This window comes from Lactuca saligna, chromosome 9, assembly GCF_052625555.1.
Source record: "Lactuca saligna cultivar CGN05327 chromosome 9, ASM5262555v1, whole genome shotgun sequence".
NCBI classification, from domain to species: domain Eukaryota; kingdom Viridiplantae; phylum Streptophyta; class Magnoliopsida; order Asterales; family Asteraceae; genus Lactuca; species Lactuca saligna.
In genome coordinates this window covers 138,327,577-138,341,423 of record NC_136425.1, presented here as the reverse complement: position 1 = coordinate 138,341,423, position 13,847 = coordinate 138,327,577, and the positions used below count along the sequence as shown (strand labels likewise).

The window sequence follows — 13,847 nt, the reverse complement described above, 5'->3', positions numbered from 1 at the left end:
ATATATATATATATATATATATATATATATATATATATATATATATATATATATATATATATAACGGATTCAATTAAAATGGACCTAAAAAGCCCAAACCGTGAAAACAAATCAAAGCCAATTGTTAGTAACGGTTTGGTTTGGTTCGGTTTTATATTTTCAATGGTTCAGCTTCGGTTTTTGCTTACTAACGGTTTGGTTTTTGTTTGACCTAAAAATCGGGCGGTGAACACCCCTAGGTGGGGTTGTAATCTCATTCTATAAGATATCAAAAGAAAATAATGAAAAAAGGAAACAAACATCTTTCCAACCAATTCATAACTAAACTAAGCCAAAAGGACAAAATCCTTACAAAAGACACAATCACATATTCTTACGCGTCATTGTCACACCCATTTTATAATTATATTATTACATGAATCCCAGAATGTACTCGCTTAATTTATCAGGAAACCACCATAATCCATTGCGATTCAACTGACCACTGTGACTGCTGCTACATGGCTTGCCAAATATGGTAGAATGTGTTGATAACATTAAATCCGCTATAAGAGGAAACTGAAGAATAGCAAAACTCGTAATCGGTATGCAAAGTAATCCACAGATTGGACCAAGCATCCATGCTTTCTGATGAGAAAAGACAAGGAACAAAGTGGCACCAAAGGCAACCATCATCGCAGTTGTAGATATCAACAAGGCGCAAAGACCAAGAATTAACTGATTCGGTAAGTCGAATAGAAAATCTTGCTCAGCAAAACGTGTAGTGAGGATAGATAAGAACATTAGCAATGACATAGTCGATGCACACAACGCTATTGAGTCTGATGCAGCAAAGACAATGAAAGCCGCATTTTTTGTAAACAACGGTACACCAGTTTCTTGGTGGCTTCCACCAGGTACGGTGATTGCTGCTGCAAATACGATTGTAGTGATCAGTGCAGCTGTGATGCTGCATGATTCTGCGGTATTTTTCATCCACGTTTCTCCTTCCTTCACCATTTTCTCATGTTCCCTTGTAAACACCATACCTGGTGTTTCCCCATACATGTTCTTTTCACTAATGAACGTAGGATCCGCGAGTTTCTTCAGCTCCTATACATTATCTTGAATATATGATAACTTGGTAGAAAAATTGTAATTATTTAAATAACTACTCATCCTCCTTAAAATGTACCTGAGACCATTGAAGTTCTCGTTGAAGCTGTAGTGCTGCTCCTCTTCTACTTTTGAGTTTGTTTGAAGGCGCCAATCTTCCAACCAAGTGCAAGATATTGTTCTCAGATGAATCTAATTGTTCTTTATAAAGACTTCTACGATCAACATTGACATAATTGTCATAGATAAGGTTGTAGATTTTTTCTGAACGATGTATTACTGCTAAATGGATGATGTTAAACCCATTTTTATCTTTCCAATAAATTGCTTGAGGTGATCTGGACAAGATTTCATCAACAACCTCATAGGCATTTCCACGTGCAGCCTCAAGTAGTGGTTCTTTGTATAAGAACTGTTGAGTATCAATGTTGCCTAACTTGTCTATTTTCTCAAATACCTTTTTTAGAACCTCTTTGGCTTTTTCGTATTCTTTCACTTTCTTCTCAATACGCCGAATGGATGGCACTAACAAGTTAATTACAAAGCTTGTATTAGTTCAAAAAAGATATTACAAATAAATTTTGTTGGAAGTTAATTAATTGTTTGAAATGATTAATTGGATTGAATTCATATGTTCTTACATATTAATCTTGCGACATTCCAAAGTGCCCAATAAGCAATACGAAATGCTAAATAAACAGTCCATATGAGGAAGAATAGCAATTGAGACACCATAATTGGTATAATTACTAAAACTGCAGTAGCAAAAAAATTTATTAGACAAACATATGTTAATTATATATATAAACTACTAGTTTATAACCCGTGATAACCACAATTATAAAATTAATTAAACTTTCGTATTAAAAAATCAAAATTATTATACAATTATTTTAAATAAATTATTACTTAAGAGATATTTTTTTAGTTATATAAAATTATAATCGTTGATTTAAATAAATACATGGAGTTAGATCATTTTATAATTTATATTAATTTTATTTTATTTTTTAATCTAATGTTATTAATTTAATATAATTAAAGGGAGAAATTTTAAAATTTGAAATTTAAAATGAAGAATCAACTATTAATTTAACAAAATTAAAGTGGAAAATGTAAAATTTGAAATTTGAAATGAATAATTAATAGATTGACAAGTGGCATGATAAATGATATATAACATTAATGAGGGTTTATAATTGCATGACACTTGTCAATATGAGATTAAACATATTCTTTTACTAGTTTATAACCCGTGATAACCACGGTTATAAAATTAATTAAACTTTCGTATTAAAAAATCAAAAGTATTATACAATTATTTTAAATAAATTATTACTTAAGAGATATTTTTTTAGTTATATAAAATTATAATCGTTGATTTAAATAAATACGTGGAGTTATATCATTTTATAATTTATATTAATTTTATTTTATTTTTTTAATTAAATGTTATTAATTTAATATAATTAAAGGGAGAAATTTTAAATTTGAAATTTAAAATGAAGAATCAATTAGTAATTTAATAAAAATAGAGTGAAAAATTTAAAATTTGAAATTTAAAATGAATAATTAATAGATTGACAAGTGGCATGATAAATAATATATAACATTAATGAGGGGTTCTAATTGCATGACACTTGTCAATATGAGATTAAACATATTCTTTTATTAGAATAGGGATAGGGATTAGAATAGGGATTATCGTTTGTGTCTTACCAATTAATATCCTGATTATTCCTGATAAGGCGTCCTTAATTGGTTCAGTCAAAGCTCCTGAGGAGCAAAATTGTACTGGAGTAAGCAAACAAATAGTTTCTTTAAGGATCATACATCGAACGTCTGTCAAAGCTGAAAGAAGAAAACCATTATCAATCATCCTTTGAATAATTAAAAGACCTAAGACGAAAGAGTAAAGAAAGATACATGGATAAACAATTTTTTCCCAACAACCTACTCCACTTGGAAAGTCTCTAGCTAAAGTCATAAGTAATTCAAAAGTATCTTTAGCAGCGAAGTCTGGAAATGCGTCGAGTAAGTCCAATGCTAGATCTGCAAGGCACATTGCAAGAGTATGCCAAAGGTTCATATATAGTATTTACAAGATGAATCAATTACTTACCATATTTTCTTGAAGAAATAACAACCATAAGAAGGTTAAATGCCATTAAGAGATCTTCTGGACGCCATTTGTAGTTTTGCAAATACTTATGAAGGGCTTTGACCAAAAATACCGAGGTATCTAGTTTCATATGCAAAAAAGCTGTCACGAATGGTATATGGTAGTAAGAATCTTCCACTGTCATCATCCATTGCATTTTTTTAATCAGTAGATCAGCTGCAATTTTGTTGCCAGTAATTGCAGCAATGTGAAGGGGAGTGCTTCCATCTGAACTGTTCCAACTTTCTTTATCGGCATTTGTGTCTTTTATAAGATTTAACAACTTTCTCAGAAAATAATTGTGACCTGTTCTAACCAATATGTGGAGAACAGTTTCTTCATCGTTGTTGATTGACTCCCGAATTGCCTTTCTTTCACCTCTCACTATGGTTTCTAATTCCCACCAACGCCTCTCCATAACAGCCCTTTGCAACCTCGATTGGCTTATCATCTTGCCACTGTATTGGGGGTTTGCATTCCTTTTTGTTGGAGCCGAATCTATAACGTCTAGTAATTTAATTAAAAAAATTCCATGCAATGATTTGTTGTATTTAAAGACGTGTATATATATATATATATATATATATATATATATATATATATATATATATATATATATATATATATATATATATATATATATATATATATATATATATATATATAGAGAGAGAGAGAGAGAGAGAGAGAGAGCGAGAGCAGCTATTGTATGCCTCTAACAACCAATCAGAATTAAAAAAAAAAAAACAATTCAACAATAAATATTAAAAAATGTATAATACTAATCTTGACTACATTTAATTATGGTAAATATTTAAAACATTTGTTATCCTTTAAATTAGGGGAATTCTCAACCCTACAAAAATATTGAATCCTCATCACCATCAACACGCGTTAGTTTTTCACCCCACAAACATCCATTATCGTCTTCTTCATCTAATACACCATCGTCTTGTTCCCATTCTCTTCTTCTTCGTCAAATACTCTCATCCTAAGTCTGGTCCAATTTACATATATAATATATATGCCCATATTTTAAGCATGAATCGTAGAAGAGAAGAGTGTACAAGTACATGAGAAGGGATACTTAACATAATACAGGTAATCTAATAATTAACCCATATTTTGCAACTTTAGTTCTTCAATAATCAAGGCAGGCGATTGTACATTGTTCAATTGACTGGGGATTCCAATTCCAATGAAACGGTAAATTTCTTTTCCTTTCCTGATCAGTTCTAACAATTTCATTAAATCAAAATCGATATTTCCTTTATATATACCCGTCTCACAATTCATATATCTTATATCCCAATTTATTTGATTCACATCTCTAATTATGTAATTCTGTAATTCAGTGTTAGTATTTGAAAATTGATAATCCGATTATGATAATACCTAACAAGTGTTTGTTAAAATGCGTGAAAAAGAATCTGAAAAATCTAACAATATGGTATGCATTATTTCAGAATTATTAGCAACACATGTTTTATTTAATATTTATATTCTCATGGAATGAACAGATTTTTGCATTCTGATATGGAAAAGAAAGAAAACATGACGAAAAATAGTATATTCTAACATAATGTATTTTATGTATAAATATTCTAAAGCATAAAATATATAAATGCATTATGGCAGAATATTTTTAAGAACGTTTGTTGACAACATGTATATTTCCTTAACTGGTAATACTAACGCGTAATGCAGCTTATTCTTTCAGAATGACATGGAGAAGGAATTTAATATTGATCATACTAGATGAAGATTTGGAATCGAGTTCAACAACATTATATTAGCAGTAAATACGATACTTTTGAATGTATTCTATGTATTATATCAAAATGTATTCTGCCATAATAAAATCTATGTATTCTGCCATAATGTATTTTATGTATTTTGTCATATTTTATGTATTCTACCAGAATATATAAAGTGATAGTTGATTGCAACTAACATATTTTTAACCATTAATAGTTTTTGTTGTATTTATGATAGGAATGGCTGGAAAAATGTGATGAAGACCTAATATGAATAACTTGAAGAATAAATCAAGTTTGATCATACTCACAATTTAAGAATATTGTTATTTTTTTTAAGAATTTTGTTGATATTCTTGTAGAATATGTATAATTATATTAAAATGTATAAGGTTATGAGTCTGTAAGAATATGTAAGAGTTTGTATTTAAGTTTGGATGTATAAGAATATGTTAGAATGTTGTTATTTTTTAACCTCGGATTCAATAATTTTGTTATTCTTTAATAATTTTATAATATAATAAAATTCTGAAAAAACATCATTCTAGTAAAAAAATATTCTGACATAGTAAAATCGATTATGTTTTCAAATTACGTTAGAATTAAAAATGAATTAATTAAAAAAAATCAGATTTTAAATTGGGATATTTAATTATCCCTAAAAATCCGAAAATTTCCGTTTATAAATGTGGTTAATTGTCCAAAATACCCTTTTGCTAAAAATTTATATGATTATATGGTATATGTTATCCCATTGTAATATCATACACTTTAAAATCATGTTTATTGATTAATTTCATCCGTTGGTCCAGATTTGTGCATTCTGATACACAATAGTTAGTAAAAACAAAATAACCTAACTGTATATATATATATATATATATATATATATATATATATATATATATATATATATATATATATATATATCGAGAGAGATAGAGAGGGAGAGAGAGAGACAGACAGAGACAGAGATAGAGAGAGAAGTTTAGATTCATTTGAGACCATGTTAATTTTATAAAAACGTGAGACGCAATTTAAAAATAATTTTAAAATGCAAAATAAAAGGAAAAATCTAAAAATTCTTTTCTAATTATTATTTCTGTCATTTTCCATACCTAAATAAAAAAAAATTAACTTTTTTTTTTTTAAATACGTGAAATACTCTAATTTTTTTTTAAATTGTTTGGTTAAAAAAGTGACGAAAATAATATTATTAATTTTTTAATTTTCAAATATTTTGATTTTTAATAATATTTTTTTTTCTACAAAATGAGAGGGTAGGATTGCATCTCCCCATCTCACAAAGTATAATGATCTCAAATGAGCATAACCGTATATATATATATATATATATATATATATATATATATATATATATATATATATATATATATATATATATATATATATATATATATATATATAGTGAAGATCAAATAATAAGAAAATTTTTGGTAGGAAGGTAAGAAGTTTTTTTTTCTACATGTTTTTTTCGCGAACAAACAAAATAAATCATTAGATGATTCATTTGTAAGATGATTCACAAGAAAAAATTCTCAAAAAAACATCTTGATTATTCATTTATATAATGATTTTGTTGTTATTCACTAAAATTGTCATAAAAGTGGATTTTTTCTTAATTTACTTAAAAATGAATCATATAGATGTTTTTTTGAGAATTTTTTCTTATGAATCATCTTACAAATGAATCATCTAGTGATTCATTTTTTTTGTTCGTCAAAAAAATATGTAGAAAAAAAACTTCTTACCTTCTTACCAAAGAAAATTTCTTACCGGATCTATATCTTATATATATATATATATATATATATATATATATATATATATATATATATATATATATAGAGAGAGAGAGAGAGAGAGAGAGAGAGTCAAATAGGAACTAAAGAAATTATAGGAACCGCGAGTACTATTTTTGTCCTTTAGATTGAAAAAATATATGATCAAGATTTAAGTTTATTTATCGTCAAAATTTCGCAAGATAATATGATATTTTCATAATTAATTGTGAGATTTTGATAATTTGCGGTGAATGTTAAATGTTTGGAAGGTAGAAGTGATGATTGGAAGAATATTAAAAGAAAAAAGAAAAGGGAAATTCGATCATTATGCCTTTCGAGGAGCTCATAGGTGCCCCCACCCCGAGCATGAAAAGAGTCCAACCTATAAGGCTGGTAAGTTTTTTTTTTTTCCTACCGGCTTAGTTTTTCAACATACTTTTTTTGTTCTATGGAAAAAAAATATGAAAAAAAAAACAAAGTTCTTAAAATTTAATTTTCTACAAGATGAGCACAATAATGGAAATTTGAAAAAAAAAAATCTATTTTTATATTTATAAAATCCAAGAAAAATATTCTCCAAATATTATAAAATTTTAAAATACTTCTACTCACTATTCTAATGACTTTGTAAGAAGATTTTTTTTTAAAAATAAGGTGTTTTAGATAATAACTTGATTTTAACAAGTTAAAAGTTAAAAAAAATTGCAGAACATAATATGATCCAAATAGAGATTATTCAAAATATTTATTATTCAAAAACATTTTGATTGAATATGATTATGATCCTTAACTTTTACGATAAAAAATATGTTAATTCAAAGTTTTATAAACATTAAAACCGAACATATATCTATTCAAGAAAAAAATATTGAATTTTTTTAAAGAAAAATACAAAAAAAAAAAATGAATAATAGTAATAACTAAAAAAAAATAATAATAAATAAATGAAAATGAAAATGAAAACCCATATGAATGAAATTCTATGGACCTTGTCGCTCATCATAATTCCCTCAAGTCCATATTAAATTTCATACGCGTACACCGTGTGCGAACGCGTCACGACCAAATAAATGTGTTTGACGTTTGTGTTATTAACGAAATGATTGGTGGAGAATAATCATCGTTGTTCCTACCTATTTTTGGGTTCCTACCGAATTCGGACGATATATATATATATATATATATACATACACACACACACACACATATATATATATATATATATATATATCTGTGTGTGTGTGTGTGACTGTGTGAATATCATCAGTTCCATCGGACCGATTCGATACATTAGAGCGGTTTTGAAACATATATATATATATATATATATATATATATATATATATATATATATATATATATATATATATATATATATATATATATACACATACACACACACACACACATATATATATATATATATATATATGTGTGTGTGTGTGTGAGTGTGTATGTGTGTGTGTGTGTGAATATCATCAGTTCCATCGGACCGATTCGATACATTAGAGCGGTTTTGAAATGACTGGTCCAGATTCATTCGCTTGTTTACAATCTTTTTTTCCAATTAGAACAACTTCTCTCTTTCTCTCTATCTCTATGTGTGTGTGTGTGTATATATTGTAACATCCGGATTTTCAGGGTTATTATTGTGTAGTTTAATCTTCTGATTAAAGGAGAGACTCGACGAGTTGAGGATCCAACTCGCCGAGTCAAGACAGGTTTTCCATGCGGATTAAATGAGTGGACTCGACGAGTCAGAGGAGGGACTCGCCGAGTAGGTGTTGGGCAGAGAAACCCTAATTTCTCGAGTTTGGGACCTATTTAAAGGTCCTTATGGCCTTCATTTGCGGCCACTACACCTTGAGGAACCCTAGAGAATAGAGAGAAAGCTTATAGTGTAAGAGGATGGCCAATTCATCACATTTTGGAGTGTTCTAGCAAGGGGAATGATGGATTTCGTGTTAGGTTGCTTTGTGGGACTCAAATCTTCCATCATTTCGTTCAGAGCTGCTGTAAAAGGTAAGGATTCATGTTCATCTTCGTTTGTGTGATAGATTTCATGAGTCTAGGGTTTCTTTTCTTCTTTCTGGTAAGAGATCTAGAGTATGTGATGTCCCCTTATGTGTATATCTTTAGATCTGGACCTTAAGAGGTCCAGAGAGTCCCTATTCCCCAGCTTTATGTAGTCCTTTATGAGTTTGGAGCTTAGGTGATCATTTTAAGGGTTATTTCTCCATCTATGGCTAATTGTGGGTTGCATGAACATAAAGTTTGAACCTTTACGTGACTTTTGAGTGCTAAAAGGTTAGATCTAGTAGTTGTTAAAGCGGATCTGGCCTCAGAGGGTCGGATGAGCATAGTCATGGTGGGAACTCGCCGAGTCCATGGAGAGACTCAACGAGTCGAGTCGGAGTTGCCCCACGATTCATACCAGGTGTAACTCGTTGAGCTAGGGGTTGGCTCGACGTGTCAATGGAGGCTAGAAGGAGGATTCAGTGGACATGAGTGGACTCGCCGAGTTGCCCATGTGCACTCGACGAGTCGGGTCAAAGTTTGACCGTTCACTTTAGGGTTTTGGTCAAGACTGACTTAAGAGAGTTTAGGGAAGGGTAGAATGGTCTTCTACCCAATCTTTAGAGTTGAGATAATGAGAGAGTATTGATCGGGGATGTTATTTGAATAATAAGAGGAGGCCAGGTCGGGACGTTGAGCACAAGAGTTCATTCGACTTCGTTTGAGGTGAGTCTTCTCACTATATTTTACCTTGAGTGGTAGTTAGAGTTATGTGACAGAGCTATTGTATGCTATTTATGTGATGTGTTGCACTGCATTATTTCTATGTGATTTATGTCGTGTGTATATTAGAGTATATCAGAGTTAGAACCGAAAGGTTCATATAGCTAGGACTAGAGGGTCTATAGAGTTAGGGCCCAAGGGCCCACAGAGTTATAGCCTCAAGTGGCTAGTATGTGTTATGTGTGGTATTTTGGAGAACTCACTAAGCTTCGTGCTTACAGTGTTTTGTGCTTTGTGTTTCAGGTTTTCTCAGGATCACGGGACGACACCAACTCGATTGTACACACCAGAGAAAGAGTTATGTTTTAAGAGGATCCTGGATTACCATTTATTTGATTATGGAGTTATGTTTTTTTTTGTTTTGTAATTTAAAGAAAAATGAGATTTTTACAAAAAGTGTTAAAGAGATAAACGATTTTTAAACAAAAAATTTGTTTTAAAATTTTCGGTGTTACAAGTTGGTATCAGAGCCTTTGTTTGAGGGATTCACATGCACCTTCGGGTAATCTGGACTCAAACTAAGGGAGTAAGAAAATTTTTCAATGAAATGATTTTCTAAAAGTGAATCAGAGTTCAAAGAGAAAGCAAGAAAGAGCAGTGTGTACAATCAGGCAGAGCCCGAATGGTGATTTCCCAAAATACCCTTACTTTTGTATTATGAGATATTTATGATACATTTTATGAGATATTATGCATGCTAGAGACAGGCTAGGTATTTCATATCTTAGGACTAGAGTGGCTTGATTTGTGATGCCTTAGCCTAAGAGATTGTTGTTATATGTGATGTGCTTTTGAGAACGTGATGAGTGAGAGTATTCAGTTGGAATCCTTTTAGGGGATTTGAGTAGAGGGGTAATCTAGGAGAGATACCTAGATGAGTGTTGTTGTGCTTATCGAAAGGATAGTTAGAACCCGCAAGGGGTAGAGTACAGAGTTTGGTGGTACTTTTGAGAATGAGCAGAGCAAGTGGAGTTATCACCCAGAGCGACTTTTATGTATTCTTCGATGCCCGAATGTTGCTTGCTTCGTGCTTTGTAGAACTCTCGATGATAGGAGTCAGCTACCAAGTGAATATGACGATATTCAAGAGGTAGATGGCTGGCATCATTAGGAGCTCTTTAGCAGCTAATGGCGGAGAAATGGGAGGACCAAGGAAGAGCCAAGGGAGTAACCTTAGTCAGATGAGTACGATGGCGGAGTAGAGCATTTCGCTGAGGAGCGAGCACGTGTGGCGGAATTAGTGAACAAGAAGGTTGAGCAGCTACTTAGGAGCTCTGGGATGGTACGTGTGGAAAGTATGGGTAGATGTGGCAGGTAGTATGTGCCCGTACTACCGAAAGCAAAGGACCCATACTCGATACAGGGAATATTTTGAAGGTTCTAAGGAGCGGATTGAGGAGTGATATTATGGTTCGTATACCATGCATTAGAGCAGATTGAGGAGTGATGTTATGGTTCGAGTACCACACATCGGAGAAAATTGAGGAGTGATGTTATGGTTCGTGTACCATACATCGGAGTAGATTGAGGAGTGATGTTATGGTTCGTATACCATGCATCGGGGAAGATTGAGGAGTGATGTTATGGTTCGAGTACCATTCATCGGAGCAGATTTAGGAGTGATGTTATGGTTCGAGTACCATACATCGGAGCAGATTGAGGAGTGATGTTATGGTTCGAGTACCATGCATCGGAGCAAATTGAGGAGTGATGTTATGGTTCGAGTACCATATATTGTAGCAGGTTGAAAAGAGATGTCAGGGGTTGAGTACCATGGCTCTTAGCAAATGATGTTTGTGATTCTCTAGTTGTCCGATCAGGATTGATTGGTGGAGTTTAGGCGCGATGTGGTTTTAGGCCTGAGGGCCATGATTGAGTCCGAAGAGGCATCCCTTGAGAGGGAGGTCGAGAGTATTTCAGAGTATCTTGATAAGATGTCAGATGTGGTCGCAAGACTCAGGGATTAATAGAGCATACATTTATGGGGGATTGCGGTCTGAGTGAGCAATCAGCCTATGGAGGAGATGTCACCTTCTGTGACTTAATAGGTGTTATTTATGTTTCCTGTGGGAAGTAGGAGAGGCGTGAGACTTCATTTTTGGGTTTAGGAGTAAACCCTACGTGTTGACGTTGATGACGATTTTCCACCAGAGTATCAGGCAGTATGTCTGCGGCAAGGAAATGATCTATCATGAGCAGGTAGTCAGTGGGGACAGAGATAGTCAAGGACCACAATACACTCTAATTGAGTATAGTAGGGCGTGTGGTAGTGGTATCAGCGAGTAATCCAGTCGAGTATATCAGAGCGGTGGCTCTTCTATCTGTGATGGGTACTGAGTATGGTAATGGAGTCCCTATTCTCGTAATGATTCTTGTGTTGAATCAGGGGTTGAGAAGTCGAGGATGAGGAGTATGATGATTTATTGTTTCAGTCTAAGAGTCAGTGATAGTACTGGACAGTTGGGATGTTTAGTATTGGGATGGTATGAGACTTTGAATGGCTAGAGGCAGTCGTGATGAGAAGTTCCTGAGGATTTCTTTGGAGGTTTAGGTATTTGACGTTTCTTGATCTCCGCGTGGGGAGATCATTGGGCGTTGTGTGGCACCTTCCTAGCGTAGGTGCGATGTTTCTGGAGGAAACCGTCTGTGGGGTAGAGTGTTGATATGTCAATTCGTGATGGTTTGAACCCTAAGTGGGGGAGAACCAGGTATTCTATTGAAGGAACTAGAGATTTGTGTAAGACCGGTTAAGGGTTGGATACAGAGACCTGCGGCTCGAATTCATGAGACCAGGGTCATTGGTGATCAAGGAAAGGTACAGAGCAAGATGATGCATGTGTTATGTGTCTGAGAAAGGATGGGTGTCTCCACGGTAGGTGGCCAATGGTCAGGAATCTGGTGGTGGTCAGGGCCGTTTCAAGTGGAAGATTCGTAATGATGGTATGGGCAGTTGAAAACTTATGGGTCAAAGTATGGATTGTATATGCCCTTTTTGGGGAGGATAGAAGATTATCGAGCAGCCAATTCCCGGGCCGGTATGTGCACTCTTGCTTGGATTTTGAGCAGTAGGGGAAAAGGTTTCGTAGGATCATCAGCGTGTTATGAGGCGTTAACGTTTTCCTTGTATTCCAATCGAGTGTTTGGATATACTGAAGTTGCACATTGGGTAAAATGAAGAATTATTTATGGGGTTAAGAGGAAATGAATTGTTGTATCTGTATGATGCTAGGAGTAGGAGATCAGTGGTTGAGGCAGGACCTTGTGTGATGTTCTGAAATGGTCTTCTGTGGTACCCGGGTATAATGTTCCTAATTCGGAGTTATTTAGAATCTTGAATTTGAGACGACTAGTGGTGTATCATGTATCTACGGTTCCAGTGGGAGCCCTTCGGGTATTGACATCAAGAGGGATTATTTAAGAAAGTGGATCTCCGCAGAGGTAGGTATTTTTATTATAACGGTTGCCGCCAGAGTCTGTGATGCATATGTAGGGCAGGTGTGTGTAGCTATCTATGATAGTCTGCGAAGCATGAGTTAGTGGACATAGTGTGGCATTAATATGTGAATGAGAGTATGGGGTGAAGCTACGGGGAGCTATAGTATTCACTAGTCAGAGGGTGTAGTGATGCTACAGGGAGCCGTAGTACTCACAATTCAGAGAGAGGGAGTCGTGGTACTACGGGGAGCCGTAGTACTTACTAGTCAGAGGCTGCCGTGATGTTGCGGGGAGCCATAGTACTCACTAGACAGCAAGAGAGCGTGATGGTGGACTGTTCTCCGATTAGTGTATGATGCAGAAGAGTTTTAGGCTTGAATAGCCCTAGTATTGAGTTTTGAAGCATGGTGGTTGGACCAGGGGCGAGACTGGGGTCTCCGTCTCTGTCTGGGCTAAGTTGATTTTCAGTTGGATTGTAGTTTTTCATTTGAGAATTTTGTGAGTTATGTGTCACATGAGCCGAGATAGTTGATGCGAAGAGGAAGTCAGTGGGAGATCTTCTGTGGAGAGCCTGGTAGAGTGGTACGTGAGGGAGGTGGTATTATGGCGCGGAGTACCGATCTCGATTGTCTTAGATCAAGATGTACGTTTCACTTCCAGATTCTGGAAGAAATTCCATGAGGAGTTGAGCACAGGGTTGCATTTTAATATCGCCTAACACCTACAGACTAACGGGCAGAGCGAGCGGATGATTCAGACGCTCAAGGACATGCTTCGGGCATGTGTATTGGATTT

The 13,847-nt window shown here is 33.8% G+C and overlaps 1 protein-coding gene across 5 annotated transcripts in view; it reads right to left on the bottom strand.

Annotated features, from left to right (window-relative positions):
• Nucleotides 1–279: 279 nt before the first annotated feature.
• Nucleotides 280–13,847, bottom strand: part of LOC145018757 (uncharacterized) — a 51,273-nt gene continuing 37,705 nt past the window's right edge. Inside the window, exons 2-7 of one of the 5 annotated variants that reach the window (XM_078976605.1) lie at nt 3,218–3,763; nt 3,022–3,147; nt 2,815–2,946; nt 1,737–1,850; nt 1,175–1,620; nt 280–1,092 (exon numbers count right to left, since the gene is read on the bottom strand). In XM_078976605.1, coding sequence (XP_078832731.1) covers nt 412–1,092; nt 1,175–1,620; nt 1,737–1,850; nt 2,815–2,946; nt 3,022–3,147; nt 3,218–3,763 — 2,045 coding nt within the window. In that variant the 3' untranslated portion in view covers nt 280–411. The remainder of the gene's footprint in view (nt 1,093–1,174; nt 1,621–1,736; nt 1,851–2,814; nt 2,947–3,021; nt 3,148–3,217; nt 3,764–13,847) is intronic. The other 4 variants (XM_078976607.1, XM_078976606.1, XM_078976608.1 and 1 more) reach the window with 4 other exon arrangements.